This window comes from Centrocercus urophasianus, unplaced genomic scaffold, assembly GCF_019232065.1.
Source record: "Centrocercus urophasianus isolate 14NV4802_14NV808 unplaced genomic scaffold, USGS_Curo_1.0 seq_39, whole genome shotgun sequence".
In the NCBI taxonomy this organism is placed as follows: domain Eukaryota; kingdom Metazoa; phylum Chordata; class Aves; order Galliformes; family Phasianidae; genus Centrocercus; species Centrocercus urophasianus.
In genome coordinates this window covers 4764871-4784679 of record NW_024884966.1, presented here as the reverse complement: position 1 = coordinate 4784679, position 19809 = coordinate 4764871, and the positions used below count along the sequence as shown (strand labels likewise).

Here is a 19809-nt window from a genome sequence, read left to right as displayed (position 1 = left end):
CACCAAATAAACGACACATCCAGCCCACACAAATGGCAGTAAGGTGCACCCAAGAAGATTCAGACCTTGTTGCATTCTGCTCTGGTGCTGATGTGCTGGTTTTGCTGGCTGCAGGGCATATGCATGTGCTTCCTCTTCAGAACTGTAGTGTAACAGTTTGCCCAGTCCTGATGCTTAATGAAGCCAGTACGTGGTTTTAGCGGCTCGTAGATCCTCCGGAGGCAGCTCACTGCCTGTCTTCATGTGGCTCTGAGCAGGACATGGGTTGTGGTAGGGGGCAGAATTCTTATTTCTGGTCTCATTTTAATCCTACAACCCTAAAGCAAAGAGTTGAGTTTGGACAGCCAGAGGTACTTGAAGGGAATTTATTTTAACATATTTAGTATGTATGTCAGAAGGCTACCAGTGCTGCAGGTGTTCAGCAGAGAAAACATAAAGCCCCAAACAGTGAGGTGATTAAACTCTGCAGCAGCTTGTACTCAAAACAGCCACGGATCCTCCAATGCAGCAATTAAATTCTCCATTTCCCATTCAGAAACTTGCCTAAAAGCCCCCCAGGACTGCAGCCTGAGGCAGGGAAGCAATCAGAGCTCCCTTCCCTCTTCGATGCACGCTTTTTCCTCCTTGCATTTCTCATTGTGTCTGGAGGAGATTGGGAAAGAGGACTCAGCTCAGAAGGACCCTAAATTTGGTTTTAATCTCAATTTAAACAAACAAACAAAGAAGATTTGGGCCCCAGCTATGCACTTCCATCCATCTTCAGGTCTGTGTGTCTCTCAAACTGAGCAAAGATGTGTTCTTAGCACTTATGTTCTGTCTTCAGTTCATGAGAAGATCTCTTAATTTTTAAGTTTCCCAGCCCAAGGGAGAGATTTTGGGGCTGTGTGCCTAGTGCAGCCACACACATCCCTGCTTGCCAAAGGGCTCTGAGCAACCCCAGAAAAGACAGAAGATGAAAGACTTCATGAGGATGAGTGTGTCATGCATCATTTACAGTAGTGCGTCTGCCACACACTGCCGTTTTCAGGCTGCATTGCCTTTTATTTGTCTTATCCTTTTTTGCTCGTGGCTCAGTGCTGACATTCCCATTCTCATATCCGTTGGTTTGGATGCATAGATGGGAGAAGTGGCAACACCTGAAAGCTTGGGGACCGTCAATAACCTGCATGCAAACTTACAGAACCATCCAGTTTCACTGGAGATTGGGTGTGCTGGAGGCAGAAGACTTGAAGAAGAGTGAGATGAGCTGCTAGGCAAGGTTTTGGTACTGACCTGAAGTTGGGAGTGTTGCCAGGAGGGCGTTTTGGATCAGGGTTACCCAGGTGTGTTGTGGTTTTACTTTGTTTTGAGGTGCTGCAGCAGCTCTGCCTGTGTCCCGGCAATGTTTGATAAACTTTGTTTTGGAAGCCTTCACAGAGGGGTGCTGGCACTGTGCATGGAACACCAACGAATCCATAGTCTAAAGCTTATTCATCCCACAGTGGTGTATCCATAACCTGTGCTCGCGTTGTAAGAACTCATAGCCTGAGTCTCTGACTTCCATTCCTGTGGTCCTTCAGCGATGGAGTCAAGGCTGGAGAAGCCCTGCAGCTGCTCGCTTTCTCCTTTTCCTCAGGGTTAGGAGGTGTTTGCTTGTAGGCATTTATGAGCAATTTGACTGGGTTCACTGCCAAGGCCGGCTACTGTGGCTGTCGGCAGTGACTAATCCTTTCCTTAGAGTTTTGTTGCAGAATAAGCAGCAAGCTTTGATCTCTGCAGCCTGTCCCAGTGGCGTCATGTCCTTTTCTGCTGGCTTGGTGGCCGCCTGGGCAAGCTCATTCAATTTAGCAGCTTGTTTAAGAAGGAATAATCTTGGGAAGAATTCAAATCCAAAAGCATTGATGCCTTGCAGACCTGTTGGGTTGTGCTGGCCCTTGAGTTGCCCCAGTGAATCAGGAGCCGGGGGGAAATGCCACCATGTCCTTTTTGTTGGAGCTTTGCAACAAGGCTGCAAGTATTGTGAAGTGTCTAGAGGGCAAGACGGATGAGGAGCAGCTTTGTTTGGCCCAGAAGAGACTGAGGGGAGGCCTCATGGTGGCCTGCAGCTCCTCATGGCAGCCTCACAAGGAGGAGTGAGGGCAGTGGGCATGGTACAGCTCCTAGGGCAGCGAGCCCGGCCCCAGTGCTGGAGCTCAGGGAACACTGGGACACTTCACTCAGCCGTAGGGTTTGGGTGGTGCTGTGCAGAGCCAGGGCTCGGACTCAGCAATCCCTGTGGGTCCCTTCCTACTGGGGATATGCTGTGGCTCTTGCAAAGCGCAGACTTGCACGGCAGCTGTGTGTTTGCTGGCTGTGTGGGTGCTGCTGCCAGGCGTGTAGCACCACCTGCTGCCTGCCTGAGGAGCCCGGTGAGCCTTCACATCCCCAGGAGTTCGCTGTCTCGCTCTGTACTTTCACCATATCCCAGCAACAAATTGGCTGCTTAGTTTACCTGTGCTGCTAAAACCCAGATGCTTGTCACTCTGGGGCCGAAGCAGGGGTGCAGCGAGGCGTGACTGTGTGCTGATAATGTAACAAGCAGCTCCGGCCTCTTGGGGATTTGCACACTGAATATTAACTAGGCAGCTTTGCAGTACACCACTGCTATTGCCTCAACCCAGTGCTTAGTTCTCTCATGTGCCAGGAGCATTTCCGTAGACAAAATGGTACAGCAGCCTGCCTTGGGATGCCCTTGGCTTAGGATGCAGCAAATGGGGTCTGTAACCAAGAGAAACGAGCTGCTTTGGAGCATCAGGAAGGAAAACCAAGGAAGGGAATAATTGCTGAAGACGAATATGTGTGTAATCAGATGCTTGTTACACGTGAAAGCTTGTAAACGTCTTCAGAGGCCAACGCCACGGTGTTCCAGCCTTCAACCAGGAGATGGTTCCTTATTCCCAGGAAATGTTTCCTTATTCCCAAATTTACCATGGACTGGCAGAGGCACAGCAGCTGCAGTACTGTTCATCTTCTGGACATTGTAGTCCTCTCCCCACAAGAAATCTGACGCTGTTCTCCCTTCTCTGTCTGATGATTGCTTTTTTTTCAGTTTTCTTGCAAGCCAACTCTGTAGTTAGTGATGAAGCATGATGGCTCTCCTTTCTGTGCTGTGAATATTCTTGTGGTGTCACCTCCCAGAAAGCAGCATCTGGCTCCTTCCAGCAGTGCTAAAGGAAGAAGCCCATCTTGTGAAACCATTCAGTAAGCAGAAAGGTGATGGTGGAGCTGAGTTCTGAACCAGGGGCTGCAATTTATTTGCCTGACCGCTGCATCCTGTTTCACTACAGATCTGTGTTAGCCCAGTGAAAAAAGTGTGACATTGAACATCTAAATTTTGGGTTTCCCAGGCTGCCTTGAGTTCGGAGTGTCTGCAGTACCATCTTTTACTATGGAAGAGACCTTACAGGGAACAAAACAAAAGCATTTTTCTGCAAGTGTAGCAGCTGTAAGCTAGATAACACTGTAAGAATGCTCATTTTCCTCTTATTGTGAATGCAGATGACAAAGTACAGTGGCTTCAAAACTCCGGTGATAATTAAGTTGAATTTATGGGAATTTTAAAAAGGAATTGTTTTTAATTATATCTAATTAATGTGAACTTTGTAATTTCTAACACAAAGAGGTCCTTAATTCCTTACTGTGGGTTGTTGGTGGTTTTGGTTGCCTGCATTTACCCCAACCATCTATTTCTAAGTAATGCATTCACAGCCTCTTGATGAAAGCCTTTGTTTCCCCCCTGATTTCCTTTCATGCTTTAATTGAAGTTTAGGAAAGAAGGCATGGTGCTGCTGCCACCCTCTGCTTGTCTGCACAGCAGCGTGTACCTGGAAAATGAGCATCCAGCCCTGCGGATGAGCAAGAGGGTAACCTTCAGAAACCAACACAGGGCTGGAATCCTGTTGGTGACAGCTGGCCCTGCCACATCAGCGAGACGGCATTTATTTCAGTAATGGCCTGTCTGCTGAAACTTCCTTTCCTCTTTGTTTGACCACCGTCAGGGTGGTCATATCAAATATATATGTGATATCCTGACTCTATTCTCTCACATTTTATGGGTATTTATATGAACTGCAGGAAGGTCTTCTTGAGAGCAGCCCCGTGAAGAAGGACATGGGGGGTGCTGGTGGATGGGAAGCTGGACATGAGCCAGCAGTGTGTGCCTGCAGCCCAGAAGGCCAGCTGTGTTCTGGGCTGCATTAAAAAAAGGGTGGCCAGCAGGGAGAGGAGGTGATCGTCCCCCTCTACTCGGCTCTTGTGGGGCCCCATCTGCAGCACTGTGTCCAGGCCTGCGGCCACCAGTACAGGAAGGATGTGAAGCTCATGGAGCGAGTCCAGAGGAGGGCACTGAGATGAGCAGAGGGCTGGAGCAGCTCTGCTGTGAGGAAACGTTGAGGGAACTGGGCTTGTTCAGCTTGGAGAAGAGGAGGCTCCAGGGAGACCTCATGGTGGCCTTCCAGTACTTGAAGGGAGCGTAGAAACAGGAGGGGAAACGGCTGTTTGTGAGGGTGGGTGGTGATGGGACAAGAGGGGATGGTTTTAAACTGAGACATGAGAGGTTTAGGTTGGATCTTAGGAGGACGTTTTTCCCCCAGAGGGTGGTGAGGCACTGGCACAGGTTGCCCAAGGAGGCTGTGGATGCCCCATCCCTGCAGGCATTCAAGGCCAGGCTGGATGTGGCTCTGGGCAGCCTGGGCTGCTGGTTGGTGACCTGCACACAGCAGGGGGTTGGAACTGGATGAGCATTGTGGGCCTTTGCAACCCAGGCCATTCTGTGATTGTATGATATTTGAGCTGATGGAAATTGCTTTTGTCCATGATCTGTGCTCATTCCAGAGAAAATGAGAGATAAAAATGCTGGCGAAGGAATCACAGTATGGATTTGCTGATTCTTTTCTTCTGGCATTATACAGAAGAGCTCTCATCTCTGGGGAATGGATTTGAGGACACTTGCCGGCAGAAAGCTGTCTTTATCTCATCCACAGCCGTCAGATCTTAGTGAGATCTCAACTTTATAATCTCCACAGAAAACTTCTCATCCTCAGCATACCTGGAAGCCAGAAGTGGAGGTGCGTGACTGAGCACTCTTCATGCTCCTTGCTCCCAGCAACATAAGCATTCATACATCCTCTGTCCTCCCCTCACTAAAAATAACCTACCTGCAACTTGATGGCATTGTGGCTTTGCTTGTATACCAAGTTTATATACCAGCATTTTAATAACTGCTCTCTAAGTTGTGAGTAGTGTGTCCACATTCCTTCCTCCATTAATTGAGATATAATGTTCACTTTGAGGCCCCAGATGTGAATGTCTATATTAGAAGCCTTCAAGGATGGGACACATCCACTTCTAAATGCTGAATGGCGTTGTCAGGCATCATTAAACATCATTTATTCAAGCCGGCAAGACATACAGATTTTACCAAATCAAAAAATAATTGCACTTGCTCTTCTGGGCCTTTTTTTTTTTTTTTTTAAATATACTGTTTTAATGGAAATTCTGCTTGATAGATAGCTCATAGAAAGAGAAGGAACCTGCTGAAGAAGTATCTGCACAACACTGAGGATTTGCACTGAAGAAAGTTAATTAAAGCAGCTGAGCTATCAGCTCAAGAGCAGAGTGTGGAAAGATAAGCGCTGCCTCACTTGGTGCAGAGAAACAAGATATTTCCAGTAATCCTCCTTTGGGTTTCCAGAACTTTCTTCTTCCACTGGAGACGCTCTGACTCTGTTGTGTATTTCTGTATCCTTACAATGGCTGTTTGTCTTTCCTTCCCTTCTGTGCTGGTGACCTGGTGCTGCATGGCAGCTGTGGCTTGGCAGGAAGAAGATCCCTCAAGGGTGCTCCAGCCCACCATGCTGATTTTTCACAAGCTCTCTGTCTTGCAGATGAAGTGTGACAGCCTCTCTCAGACCCAGCCCTGAGCTCTCAAGCCATTTGCTGCCAAACTTCTCAGTGCAGGCCAAGGGACAAGCAATGTGTCTGTTCCAAGAGTGCAGGAGTAGGTGAGCAGAGCTTCCTTAAGAGTGAGGAACCGAGAGAGATCTGGACTTCCATACTTAGGAAGTTTTGAGTTTCACTTGTTGTGTGTTTTTCTTTGGCTCTCGTATGGATCTTCCAAAGAAGAAAGCATACTGAGATTGTACTCTTACCTGGCCCAGCACATCTCCTGGCACACCTGTGATGTGATGCAGCTGGGAGTGCAGGGCTGGAGCATGGAATACTTTTACCAAAGTCAGGTCAGGCTTTCCCGGTTGGTTCCTTTGCGAGCTGGTTGGCTTTTCTTCTTCATCTGCATTTCAGTGTTCCAGTGGTTGGTTCAGGGTAGCTGCTGTAGACTCTCTCCTGGCTGTTCTAACACTCCTGCTCTAAATTTTGTGTTTCTGCTCTAGAAACAAATGAGTCCAAACAATGTGCAGCAGCTCTGACTGCTGGTAACACCCCTGCCTCATGCATGGCTGTGCTGCACAGCTCAGTGCCAGGGTCCCTGTGATCCCCAAAATGTCTGGGAGTCAGTTGTTTCTTCACTTAATTGGTGCTGTGCAGCCAGGCATTTGGTGAGCTTTGTGAATTTTCATTGCTCAGAGCCTGAAAGGGCAGTATTCCCATTATATAGGACTGACCTTTGAAAATCCTCTTAATAACTTATTTCCACCCAGAGATCTTTGAGTTGTTAGCAAATGTCCATTGATCACAGCTGCCCTGTGAGATTAGGAAAAGATAGATGGTGCTGGCTTATTGAAACACAGCTTGGTTTGGTGCACTGTATCATTACAGGATTTTCCAAGTGAGTGCAAGTTGCTGATGTTTGCCTTGCTTAGAAGAGTGCTGATGAAGAAACCACTCACCTGCATGTGGGAACTTCATGCCTTCAGATATTGTTGATTTAAGTGTAAAAACTTGGGATGATCAGTTTGGAAACCCAGCGAGGCAGTGCTTCCCTGCTCCCATGGCTTCATCTCAGCGCAGGGCAGCGATCTGTTAACCTGCAGTCCCACAAGTGCCCATGGCAGTCAGGTGTGGAGCTTTGCTGTCCTGTGCCCCACAGTTCTTAATGTGGAATACAGATCAGAGCTTCAGAAAGCTGAGAAAGAAGCAAGGTGAAACCAGGGGAGAATACTTATGAGGTAGCTGAAAGCCCTGATCACAAGTGACAGTGAGACAGAGAGCTTCACATCTCCGTACCCTTCCAGTGAGGCTCTCGTACCTTTGGAGATGAGTTTGTAAATAGCCTCTAAATCCTTTTCATTCCAATTTTGAAAGCTTCTCCAAAGGAGAGGCAGCAGAGCATTGGTGCCTGAAGCCTGGCTGGGTGTGGGGCACAGAGGGAGTGCGACTGCTTCGGGGCGTAGAAGAAAGCAGTGAGGCTGGAGCAGCAGGATAATTAATACATGAGAAAGGGGATAACGGTCACTTTGAAATCCATCTTTACAAGAGAAGATTAAAGGGAAGAAAAAGAAAAAAAAAGATGAAGACTACTGAAGAAGAATCCCATTGCTGAGCATCTCTGCAGAGCTGGTGTCTGGTGTGAATGCCTCTGAATCGAGCAGCAGAGCAGGTGAATGCACAGGAGGTCAATGGGAGCCGGTGTGGAGGAGCAGCTGCTTTGTTCTGCTGCACCGGAGAGAAGCTGTTGCGAACTGCATCCCAAAGTTCGTTAAACATCAGTTATCCTAAAGGCAATCACAGCAGCATCTATTTCTTTACAAAATGCCAGGCTGCTGAGATCTTACGGTGTTTGGCAGTGTTGCTGGAAGGTGCTTTAACACCATATTTACACATTGCAAAGCTGCAATTTCCCCTGGAATTACAACCAGCTGGGGGCTGGCAGATGCACCCACAGTTCTGGGGGATGTCCTCAAGCCTTTCCTTGTGACAGGAATGGCACACTTGCATTCCATCCTCTGCCTGTGCCCCACAGCCTGCCCGTGCACAGGGGTGAGCATAACTTGCAGAGCATAGCATGGATTTCTTTCTCATTAAGTGAAGAATTGCTGGCTGAGCTCCAGGCTTAGATCTGGGCTTTTCAGAGTGGTTTTGGCTGTGGAAAGCAGGATGCTGGCCAGTAGAAATGAGATGAATTTCTGTTTTCTGCAAAGTAGGAGCATGTTCTCATGGAGGGATTTGAGCTCAGAAGGAGGAGATGGTTCTGCATGGGGAGGACAGTGCTGGCAGGCAGGGAGGTGTGGTGCTGTGCCTTCAGGAGGCAGAGCACGGTCTTCACTAAGCACCATCGTGGCTGTCCCTGGTAAGGACAGTCAGGTGGATCTGAGCTCTGTGCTGTAGCCAGGGCTATTTGCAGCATGCTGTATCTCCCTCCGCCATCCCAAACCTCTTGGTTTCTGTGGCTGGTCAGGTCATCAAACCTGTTGTGATGGCTGCACTCCTCAAAAATTGCTCAGCTTTGCAAATGCAGAGAAGCAAATGCCAGTCTGATCTGTCCTGTTGGCTGCATCAGGGGCAGGGGATGGAGCCAGCCCTGGTAAATAGCTCAGATGTATCCTGCTTTTGTGGTTACAAATCCTTGCACACACACAACACCCATGATAAGGAAGCCCTTTGTGCTTTGTAAATCACCTTCTGACTCAGAATTTGTGACTCGGTCCATCCAGTGGCCACCAGGTCTTAAGGACTGAGCTGGACATGTTGTTTTACTGGGATATCTGGATTTTGTCCAACTTATGAACTGAAAATACGTGTCCTGATTACAGAATGATCTCAGGTAAGGACAGAGGATTTCCAGCTACTGCTTGTTGTTCCCTCTCTGCTGGAGTTTGGATCTCCCAAAGTCCACTAATAGAGTTCTCTCTATCAGGCGTAATGTGACATTATCAGGCGTAATGTGACTGATTTTTAATTGCTTTCCCTACCTTGTCAGCCAGCAGGACCAAGCAGCACTGCTTATCCACAGCTTGGGAGATGCTTTGGTCTTTTTTCTTTGCAGTGAGGTTCTGACCTTGCCAACTCCCTATGGCTCCTGCGTGTCCAGGGAGAGGTGGAGTCACCACCCATGGAGGAGTTGAGGAATCATTTAGATGTGGTATAAAGGGACTTGGTTAGTGGGGAATTACGGCGGGTGGTTGCACTGGATGACTTTGCAGGTCTTTTCCAACCTTGGTCTTTCTGTGATTCCCTGGAGGTGTTCAAAGTTGTGTCCTTGGGCCTGTGTCCCCACATGGCACCATCAGGACAAAGTGCGCTTTGTGGAGGTTTGCTGTGGCCCCTGGAGCAGCAGGAAGGCAGAGGGCCTGATGTTGAGCTAGGGCCCTCCTTCCTGCAAACCAGTGACTTGCTTCTCTGGGTCCTACTAGGAACTGCAGGAGATGGTGCCAAGAAAGAGGGATTGATAGCACTGTACTGCATTGTCCCCAGAGGCTGTGCTGGCAGCCTCTGTTTTCCTTCCAAGTATAGATTGAGGTCGAGTCTTTGGGCAGAGGAGGGAGATGCTTTGGGCTCCAGTGTCTTCAGCACGATCATTTTCAACCATGCAGCGCATGGGAGCTCGTGGTGTCCTCAGCCTGCCTCTGGCTACGCTGATATTTTTCCCCAGTTGAATTGGCCCAGATTTGGGAATAAGGAAGAGAATCCTTTTTCTGCAAGCTTCTTCTTTGTCTCCCCACATCATTGCATCCCCCCTAAGGCCATTCTTTTGTGAGTTGTTCTTCTGTGGGCTTTTTTTTTCTGATGAAGGCCTGACATGAGCAATGAGCTTCCCAGTTCTGTGCTGAGTTTGCTCTTTGCCCAGAGATCAGTCCAGTTGTCGAGCTGTCGGAATTTCTCCAGCGCCATCAACATTCTTCATGTTTTCATTGTCAAATTATATGTGACACTTAATTTAAAGCTTAAGCATAAAGCCTCACTAGCAGGGAGATTGCTAGAAGATATTGATTTTACTGCATGCTTGTATTTACATATAAAACCGATGCAAAATGTTGCTGTTGGTCAGGGCATTATTTCTGGGCAGGCCATCGATTTATGCTTTATTTTAATTCTAATGTTTCTAAGATCTGTTTGGCCAACATGACTGTGAACAACACCAAGAGCAAATGGGTGTAATGAAGAGCTTTGCACTGAATTTTGGGGTTTCGTGCTCTTTGAGCCAAAGCAAACTTGTGGAACTGAATCACCTTGATTTGCTGAAAGGAGAAGACATTTCCGACACAGTGAGGAGTGCTTCATGTCTTGCAGTTTGTTTTAAAAGTTTACAAACTTTGAGGGGATTCAGGACTTGGAGCTGAGGATGATGGCAATCTTTTCGTACAGTGCTGCACGTGGTAATTTTGCTGGTGGCAAAGGGGGTTTAACAAAAGACTCCCAAGGAAAAGCCAAAAGTAACCAAAATAAGGGGACAGGTTTGAGTCTGGAGGGGCGGGGGTTTGCATGCAGGTCCTGGCTTTGGTGCTGTGTTTGATCAGTGCTGGGAGCTCCCGTGTTGCCTACAGGGCAAGGTGGCTCTCTGCTAAATGCCTTTGTGTCTTTCAACTCACCAGTGGATTTGGTGTCCTCCTGGCTATTAGAAACCCCTTGGGTAAAGGTCACTGCTGAATCTGTTTGCAGGAGCACAGCACTGCAGTGCGCACATCACGCTCTGCCAACAGAGCACCTTCTGTTGGGTTTTCACTCAGCTCACAGCTGTTAGAAATAAGATTTGTGTCAGAAGCTGCCATTAACATGATGGAGGGGCAGGAGAAACAGCCCTGAGTAAGAAATGGAGAGCTCAGCCTGTTTCAAAGAGAGCCAGCAGAGAGGATGGTTAATGGAGGTGACATGGAAAGCCCTTAACTTTAAAGCCACCAACCCCACCAGCCACCTACCATTAGTTCTTCATAAAGCATTTGCAGACCAACTGGTGCCATGATGTCTGATCCCAAAGCTGTGCCTCGTTCTCTGAGCAGGTTCATGGTGTGCCTTGTGATGAGAATCTCCCAGAGACAAGTACAGAATCAGAGAATCATAGAACTGCTCAGGTTAGAAAAGACCTTAAGGATCGAGTCCAACCACGACCTAACCATCCTACCCTACCCTATCTCTAGCAACCCTCCTCTAAATCATGTCCCTGAGCACCACATCCAAACGGATTTTAAACACATCCAGGGATGGTGACTCAACCACCTCCCTGGGCAGCCCATTGCAGTGCTTCACAACCCTTTCTGTAAAGAAGTGTTTGCTGATATCCAGCCTAAACTTACCCTGGTGCAACTTGAGGCCATTCCCCTCGTCCTGTCACCTGTCACCAGTGAGAAGAGACCAGCCCTGCTCTCTCTCAGCCATAGGCAGAGCTCACATGGGATGTGCAGGTGCCTCCTGTGGCCTGCAGATCCCAGAGATCAGAGCATCTCTTGTGTGCATGTAGAGGTGCATGCCATCCCTGCATCTCAGCTGTGTCTTAACTTTGTGATACAGTCATGGAAAAATTGCTAAATCTCACTTAATGCTGTATGAAGGAGAGAGTTGAACTTCCTTTACACTTGGCTGGTGTAATAACCCTTCCTTTTTCACCCAGCCTAGTAAGCTACAGAGTGCATTTGTGTCCATGAAGTCCATTTCATGCCTGATGAATCTGCTGTTTTCTGAGGCCCATTGAAAAATAAAACCTTGAGAGGAGATAGATACGAATGGTTCAAGTCCTTGATTCAAAGACTCTCCCCATTGCCCCCAACCTGTTTCTACAAGATTAGCTGCTTACATTAAAGAAGTTACAGACAGATTCACTTCTGTCTTTCTCAAGAATTAGATTTCCTTTCTAATGATGTGATGCCCCTATTTCTGTGGCTCAGGTGCAGGTTGTGCATCCCAATTCTGCCTGGGGAGCAGCAGCAGGCTCTGCACTGAGCACCTGGGGATGGGAGGGAAGATGATGATGATGAGGATGATGAAGATCCCTGGAGTCTCAGGCATCTTCATCTTCATCATCATCATCATCATCATCATCATCATCATCATCATCTCTCAGTTATCTGCCTGCAGGTCCCCGGCTGCTTCCCTGGAGCAGCTGCCCAGGGGTGAGAGGAGGACTTTACAACTGAATAGAAGTTGGATGGCACTCAGCTGCATCCTAAAAATGCTGTAAGACAGGACAGGTGCTCTGAAAAGAAGCCATCAAAGGCAGCTTTACGTTGCTTCTAACTTCTGCTTGTGCTAATGTGATGATTTCAATGTGCTCATCGTGTCCTGGAGGCACTTGGCTTCTCTGTAGCTTGTGTCTCTTTAGGGAAGAGTTTCATGCTGATGCTCTGATCTTTCTCTCCCCTCTGGAGTCCCAACTTCAGACATTTCAGGATGGATCTGGTTCACTTTCTGAATTGCATCATGGTCAGCGAGTTACAGGAAAACAAGAAATCAGTCAGTAAGGTTTCCCAGGTGTTTCCTGTGATCCATCAGTTTACAAGCTGCTTTAATCTTAAATGCTCCCCATTGAAAGGCAGCACCTTGTTTAGCAGGAGCACACCTATTTTCTGTGCAGAGCACAAAGCAGGCACTGATTGTGCAGATCTGCAGAGCTTCCCGAAATGCACCCGTGGCAGATGGGGCCACTTGTACTTCCTGTCCAGATCTTTGCAGCCCAAGAAGATGCAATGTCTGGGGTGAAAAACAGAGGTCGTAGGACTTCTCAGCTGAGCTTTGCATCTTTACCTCTCCTTTGAGAGTGAATGGCAGCCAGAGCGCAGGTCTGGCCCTGTGGTTGTGGCTGCTCACAGAGAGCTCAAAGGTGGCCTGGGCACAGAATCCAGGAGATGCTGCTGGCAAAACTCTGTGATGCCCAGCCCCAGTTCTGTGTCCGTGTATCTTCAGCTGGCTGGGTGTGATCTGCGGGCAAAACCTTGCCTGGAAAGCATTAAATCACTTTGCAATGGACTGGGTCCAGCTTCTGCTAATCCTAATGAGTCAGCCACCCACAGGTTTCAGTGAGATCAGGCTTGTTGAAGAAATCTCATTGTAACAGCAGACACAGCGCCTTGTGTGCTCTTGAACAGAAGGATAAATGGTGCATCAGTGCTGGCCTTACTACATTTCCAAACCTACTAGAGGGCAAGGACAACGAAAGTGGTCGTTCAGGAATAGTTGGTCACAGACTTCAGCAGGAGGAGCTTCCAGCAGTGCTGTGACACCCAGGCAGGACTGAGACCCACGTTGTCACCACGCTGCAGAGCGATGGCCAAGCCTGAACGTGGGCTGCAGTTTGCTGGAGGGGCCCCTGCCCATGTCAGCAGGCATGAAAGTGCTCCAGACCTCCTGGATTTTGGATTCCTGCCTCTCCTAAATTGCTCTCCCATGTGCCTCCTCATTGCCGTTCCCACCCTGATCCGCTGTGGTTCGGAGCTGTGGAATTTGTCACCTCCCTACAACAGTGTCCATGCTTTTGATGGCTCTTCCATGGGATATTTTAATGCATTCTTGCCAAACGTTCCATTTTTTTGTCCCCCAGTAGCTACTGACAGATGAAAGCACTAACACTGCCTTTACATGGGAATTTAATGGTACCAGCTGTCATGCAGATCCCCAATACAAATATTTTCTGCTGTTAATGGTTTCAGCGCGAGCTTTTTTATGTGATCAAATGTAATCTTATTTAATGGCGTTTTATTGCCGTGACGCCTGATTCTTTTCACCGGGCTGGACTTTATTTTTAAAGCAAGAGTTGATTGTTCAGCAGAGAGACAGAGAAACGGGACCGAGCGGGGCGGGAAGCGGGGCTGAGATGTGCTCAGAGGGAGGTACTGCAAACGGCTCACATCCGAGGGACAAAGCAGGGATACTTGGTGGAACAGCTCCGTTTGGAGTGAGCTGGAGCAGTGCTACCAGGGCTGCTGTGCTGGCGGCTGCCATGTTTCCCCTCTGGCTGTCGCATGGCTATGCAGAGCCACGTCACAAAGACAGCACTTGCAGCTGGTACCTGGTGTGTGGCTGCTGGCGGGTCTGCGAGGCAGGCAGCAGGTAGAAGGCTGGAGCGAGCCGGTGCCTTTGCTTAGAAACCGTTTATCTGTCACAGGGGCTGCAAAGCAATGCCAAAACGCAACGGCCAGAATGCGACGGCCAAAGGACTGCAGCAGGAGCGTGTCACCTGCCCCTAAATCTCCCTGTCACCTTACAGACGCCGTGACTGCAGTGTTGTTTGTCTGTAGGTTGTCCGCACAGAGAAGAACAGCCTGAACAACCGCTTCCTGCCGTGGGATGAGATCGAGACAGAAGCCATCCTGTCCATCGACGACGACGCTCACCTTCGCCACGACGAGATCATGTTTGGGTTCCGGTGAGTGGCACAGGGTGCAGCTTTTCTGTGCAGTGTGGCCGTCGTGGTTAAAACGAGGGCCTGACCAAGGGTGAGCGCATCCCTTCCAATGGCTTCACGGTGCAGAAATAGCGTGTGTTAATGAATTGTTTAATTCACTACATGTTAACAAGTTGCAGGCAGGTGGGCTGATTCCAGGTTGTCCAGGCAACCTGATTCTCACATGTCTTAACCTCAGCTCTTTGGCTTTTGCGATTCTGACAGCGTTCCCTTCGTGTTGTTGGCAGTGCATGCTTTCCTTGCCTGTTGAGGAAGAAAACTGGAAAACAAACGCAAGGCTTTCACACTCCGTGCTTTGTGTGCCATCAGCGAGGCCACGACATTCACTGCAGGGATTCATTGCTCGTGTGCTCACAGCGGGCTGTCATCCCTCCTCTGAGATCTGTGCGGCGCTGGGATGTGACAGCTGTTTTAGCATCGCTCTCTCCAGAGCATGAAGAAAAGAGATGTTGCACAGAGTGCTGGTTGCTCTCGTTCCTACTCTTCTGCTCCAACACCTACATTTTCCTTCGATGTACGCTGGCACACAGCTCCCTGTTGATGAGCCCAGGGAAGAAAGCGGTTCCATAGGAGGTTTCCCCAGGCTGCTGCTGCTCACCCTCGCTTGGCTGCAGCTTGTCAGCCTGGTGTGGGGCTGACTGCAAATCCAAGGGCTCCTGACGGCTGTCAGGGGGTGGAGGCAGGCAGCAGCTCTCCTCTCCCTCCCACATGGGTTGGCTCTTGCTTCAGAGGAAGACAGAAAGGCACAAAATGCCTGGAAAGCACTCTCTCTGAGGAGTGAGAAATGTGGTGTTAAGTGATTACAAGCAGGCATTGGGACTCCTGGCTCCCTTCCTTGCCCCACTGTGGGCTTTTTATCTGGACTTGGCCATTTTCTGCACCTCTTTGGTCTCCATTTGCCTTTGCCCATCTGCAGTGCCTGGCTGAGGCTGCACTGATCAGGCCCGGAGCACCTTACATGGAGATTGTTTGCTGGGAGCAAACCTTACCAAGGAGTGCAACCAAAATGCTCTGCTGGAGGAACTCTGGGTTTTGCTGCTGAGCTGGGAAAGAAATGTCACATTCATGTGGATGTGGGAGAAGTGAAAGGGGGTGAGTGGTTTCTGCTGCAGCTTTTCAAAACGGTCGTATTGGATCGATAGAATCCCTCAGCACACAAATGCTGGGAGGATGGTGGCAGGGAAGGGAAGCTGCAGGCAGTGTTAATTGCTCAGTTTTCATTATCAGGTTATATTGGAGTTTCCTTAATTTGTCTGAGGATGTAACAACAAACCAGTCTTTGCTGTTTGCTGTGTTAAGTAGCCTAATCAAAGCCCAGAGCCCTCAGGAACTTTGTTTTGTCAGCAGCCCACAGTTGCTCCGCAGCCATTGCTTGTGAAGCTCAGCAGGAAAGAACCTAGGGAGGAGGAACCAGGAGCTCCATGTGTGCTAGGAAAATAGGGGAAGGGCACCTGCTGCCTGATGGAGTGTCTGGGGAAAGGGGAAAACCCTTCCAGTCTCCCACCTGGGGCTCGTTCCTCGTAGCCACTGAGTCACTGAGGTCAGATCAGTGCATCCGAAGGAAGCCATCAGCCCGATGTGGAAGATGGATTTAGTTCCCAGGTTAGACATTTAGCACTGATGTTTTTCTTAATTACTCCTGACAGCATTGCAGCTATCCTGTGGGATTTCTCTGGAGGAGAGCGAGCTTCAGATGAGAGCAGAATGTTAAATGAGCCCACACTCTCACATGTGAACCCCAGAATTAATTCCCTGTGCAACAACTGCGAGCGTGTGTAGGGGTGAAGGATGCTGGCGAGGCTGCTGGGTGCAGGTTGGGATGGAATTGGGCAGGTAACCACTGCATGTCTGTAAGTAGGGACAGGTAGAGGAGCTTGGTGCCTTCCATCTTGGAGACCCCATCTTGAGCATCTCTGCAGCTTTCCTAAAGGGAGCTTTGATTGTCTTTGCTGTATGGAGGAAGAAACAGAGCTGCTGGGAGATACCACGTCCCAGGGAGCTTGGGAAGAGGCTGGATTACCCCAGGCTGCTGTGGGGTATAGAAGAAATAGAAGCAGCACTGGTGCATGTGTCTTGCAGTGATGTGCCTACACATGCTGTGTGAAGCTGGCAGCAGTTTCCATCACACTGGCTTTCCCAGCCTCTTTCTCTGCCTTTTCACCTGAGATCATAGCTTTCCATGCTCTGTGTAATTCAGAAATGAATGATGGGCTATCAGCCTCTATTCTTAGTTCTCTTTTAAACTTGCAGCACAACCCTTTTAGTTAGAAAAAGCGACTCGAAGGCGCCTCTGGAAGAGAACCAACATGAGAAACCCAGCTGTGCTGCTCTGCACTCGCAGCTGTGTGTGGCAGAGCTGAGTACGGGATGCTCTGCTTCACACTCAACATTTAGAACAAGATAAGCTCAACAAATTCTGTATTCCTGTCAAAGCCACAATTTCTGCATTTCTGTAGCCCCTTCCTGCAGTACAGTATGGCACAACTCCATGAGATCAGGGAGGGATCCGTGAGTCACTTGGTTGCTCCTTGTGATGGTGCTGGGGCAGCGGGCGAACTTGCACTGCACAGTCTATGTACACAGGCACCTTTTCATGTGATGTTTTCATGCTTTTGTAAAAAAAAAAGTAAAATAAATGAACTTTCAAGCAAAGTAATTGCACGTTTTCACAATGATTGTAATTCTTGTCCAAGCAACCAGCCATCGCCAAATGCACGCATTTCCATCACGTGCAGCCCTTCCTTGGGAGCTGCTCTGTTGTATTGAGGGCACAGTCCTGCCCTGAGCTCCTGGCTCAGCTGGAGCTGTGCTCACCTCCAGAGGTGCTGCCCAGGTTGGTGTCTGATGGAAAACCTTGGTGTTTCTGTTTGCAGGGTCTGGAGGGAGGCGAGGGACCGCATCGTCGGCTTCCCGGGGCGCTACCATGCGTGGGACATCCCCCATCAGTCCTGGCTCTACAACTCCAACTACTCTTGTGAGCTCTCGATGGTGCTCACTGGTGCTGCCTTCTTCCATAAGGTGAGATGTCATAGAATCACAGAATATCCCAACTTGGAAGGAAGCCGTAAGGATCATTAAGTCCACAGTTGCTCTTCCACGGTCAGCCTGGTGCTTTCCCTTCCTTCTCAGACTAACTGGAGTTCATGTGGTTGTGGGGCTTTTGTTTTCAAAGAAGAAACTCTGCAGCACACTGCTCCTTTTCCCCGGCTCCTTCCAAACAGAAACACTAACAAACATATCCAGCGCCCAGAGGCACATCACAGGCAACACACAGATTCTGCAAGCTAGGAACACCCAGATGCTCCCTCGTTTGCAGTCGCAGGGATGGGCTGATGGTTGGGTTAGATGATCTTAGTGGTCTTTCCAACCTTAATGTGTCTATGAATGGGAGGTGTGATTCAGATTCCCTGTGTCATATTTACAGCTGAGTCTCCCAGAGCTCTTGTGTGGGAGTTGATAACCTTTCTGTAGTGCCTTTAATCTTACAGAGTCCAAGCACTGCAAATTGCACTTTCAGGCAAAGTCATGGTTTTCTGTAGCTGCCTGGTGTGCAGAGCTTGTGGGTGGTTTGTGCTGGGAGGGAGCACTGCAGAATGCAGCTCTGTGGCACGTGTTCTGTCTATGGGACAACCGACAGGTGGCAAGTGGGCCTTAAAAACCAACAGGCTCTTTTCCTACAGGGGTTGTCCTGAGCTGTCTTAGCAAGGTGGGAAGGTCATCCATCCGCTGCTGGGCAAGTGCTGTGCAGCAACAAAGACAGCAGGAGCTGAGGGGGCTGGGGCAGCACTCTCTGCCTGCGGCCCCTTGAGCATTGTTAGAACTTTTTTTCCTCACCAGTACTACGCCTACCTGTACTCCTACGTGATGCCGCAGGCCATCCGCGACATGGTGGATGAGTACATCAACTGCGAGGACATCGCCATGAACTTCCTGGTCTCACACCTCACAAGGAAACCTCCCATCAAGGTAAGGCACCAGGCAGGGCTTGGGTGATTTGATGGATGTCTGAAACGTGCAGCGCCGTGCGGAGTGCAGCTTGGAGGCTGCTTGACTTGGGGAAATGCAGCTGCTGCCCTCCCTCACCGTGCTCTGACTGCAGTGCTTCTCCAAACGGCTGTGCTGTGAGCGTGACCTGCTGCGAGCTGCTAACGTGTCCCCTCCGTCCCCAAGGAGGTGCAGTGTGTGCTCAAAAAGGTGTGAAAGCTCAGCACGGCTCTTAGAAGCAGCCACTGTGACAAGCAGGATGAGGAGGGGTTCGACTCACGCTGGCTTACAGCAGAGGGTTTCTGGGTGAGCAGAGGCCCTGCAGGGCAGCTGAGTCCTTCAGGACTTCAGCCACATGTCCTACTATTGTGGTGTACAGCACAAGTAGGAATTATTTCCTTGCTGTTTTTGTATAGCGTTGTGGAGGCATTTGGGCTCACGGGTGTGTGGAAGGCTGTTGGTGCAAACACTGTGGCCCAGCTGAAGTCTCTCTGCCCCGTCGTGACAAATGGCTGTCACAATTCTGAGCATGAATTTCAGATCAGTCTTCTTTTTATGGCTGCTGGCAGAGTGCTCTTACAGCCCCACATATGTCTCGCTGTCACAGGCCAGCTGCCTTGGAGATGGGCCTGTGCCATGAATGTGACAGGAGGGCTCTTCTGCATGGTGTTCCTTCCATCTGGAACCGCTGTAAAGGGGAGTTGTGGAGCTCAGTGCCCAATCTGAGAGCATCTGACCCAAATCAGAGGGCGCTGCAATGGGATGGCCACATCCAGACCTGTGAGGGGGGATAGGATACCTGTCGGGCAGCTCCTGAAAGCTGGAGCCCCCTCAAAACAACTCACCCTGTGTGCCTAAAGCATGAGGCAAGTTACTATTCTAAAAATACGTTCTGTAGCACTGGTACAAATTCATTTTTAAGGTCTTTCCCTCTGACACGGCTTCTTAAACCCTAAGCAATGAGAGTCAGCAGGAGCCGCTCGCTGTGCCCCCTAAGGCTCTGTCCCTCCCTTCACAGGTGACCTCCCGCTGGACTTTCCGCTGCCCTGGCTGCCCCCAGGCGCTTTCACACGATGACTCTCACTTCCACGAGCGGCACAAGTGCATCAATTTCTTTGTCAAGGTGTACGGGTACATGCCTCTGCTCTACACCCAGTTCCGCGTGGACTCGGTCCTCTTCAAGACCCGCCTGCCCCATGACAAGACGAAATGCTTCAAATTCATCTGAAAGCAGGAGGGAGCAGGGCACCCCGGCTTCCGAACCCCATCTGGAGGTGGGGAGGCAGAGGGGGGCTCTTCAGCTGGGCTTCGATGCTTGACGCCTCCTGCCACGGACTCCGGTCTCCTCCCACGGAGCACGAGGGACGTCGGGGACCTGGCGGTTGTGTCAGGATGCTCCCTGCGATCGTACACTGAGGAATGGTGCACTCACTAGTGGATCTGCCCCTTTCCTGGCCGAGGGCGACCATTCTTTTTAATTATAATTATTGTTATTTAAAATGAAAGTGTTTTAGATTTGC

General features: G+C 49.5%; 1 protein-coding gene across 6 annotated transcripts in view; it reads left to right on the top strand.

Annotated features, from left to right (window-relative positions):
* The window catches only part of EXTL3 (exostosin like glycosyltransferase 3), a 111035-nt gene extending 91226 nt beyond the window's left edge, over positions 1-19809 (top strand). For 5 of the 6 annotated variants that reach the window (XM_042832582.1, XM_042832583.1, XM_042832587.1 and 2 more), the window contains 4 exons: positions 14139-14266; positions 17179-17323; positions 18143-18271; positions 19308-19809. In XM_042832582.1, coding sequence (XP_042688516.1) covers positions 14139-14266; positions 17179-17323; positions 18143-18271; positions 19308-19517 — 612 coding nt within the window. In that variant the 3' untranslated portion in view covers positions 19518-19809. The other variant, XM_042832588.1, reaches the window with a different exon arrangement.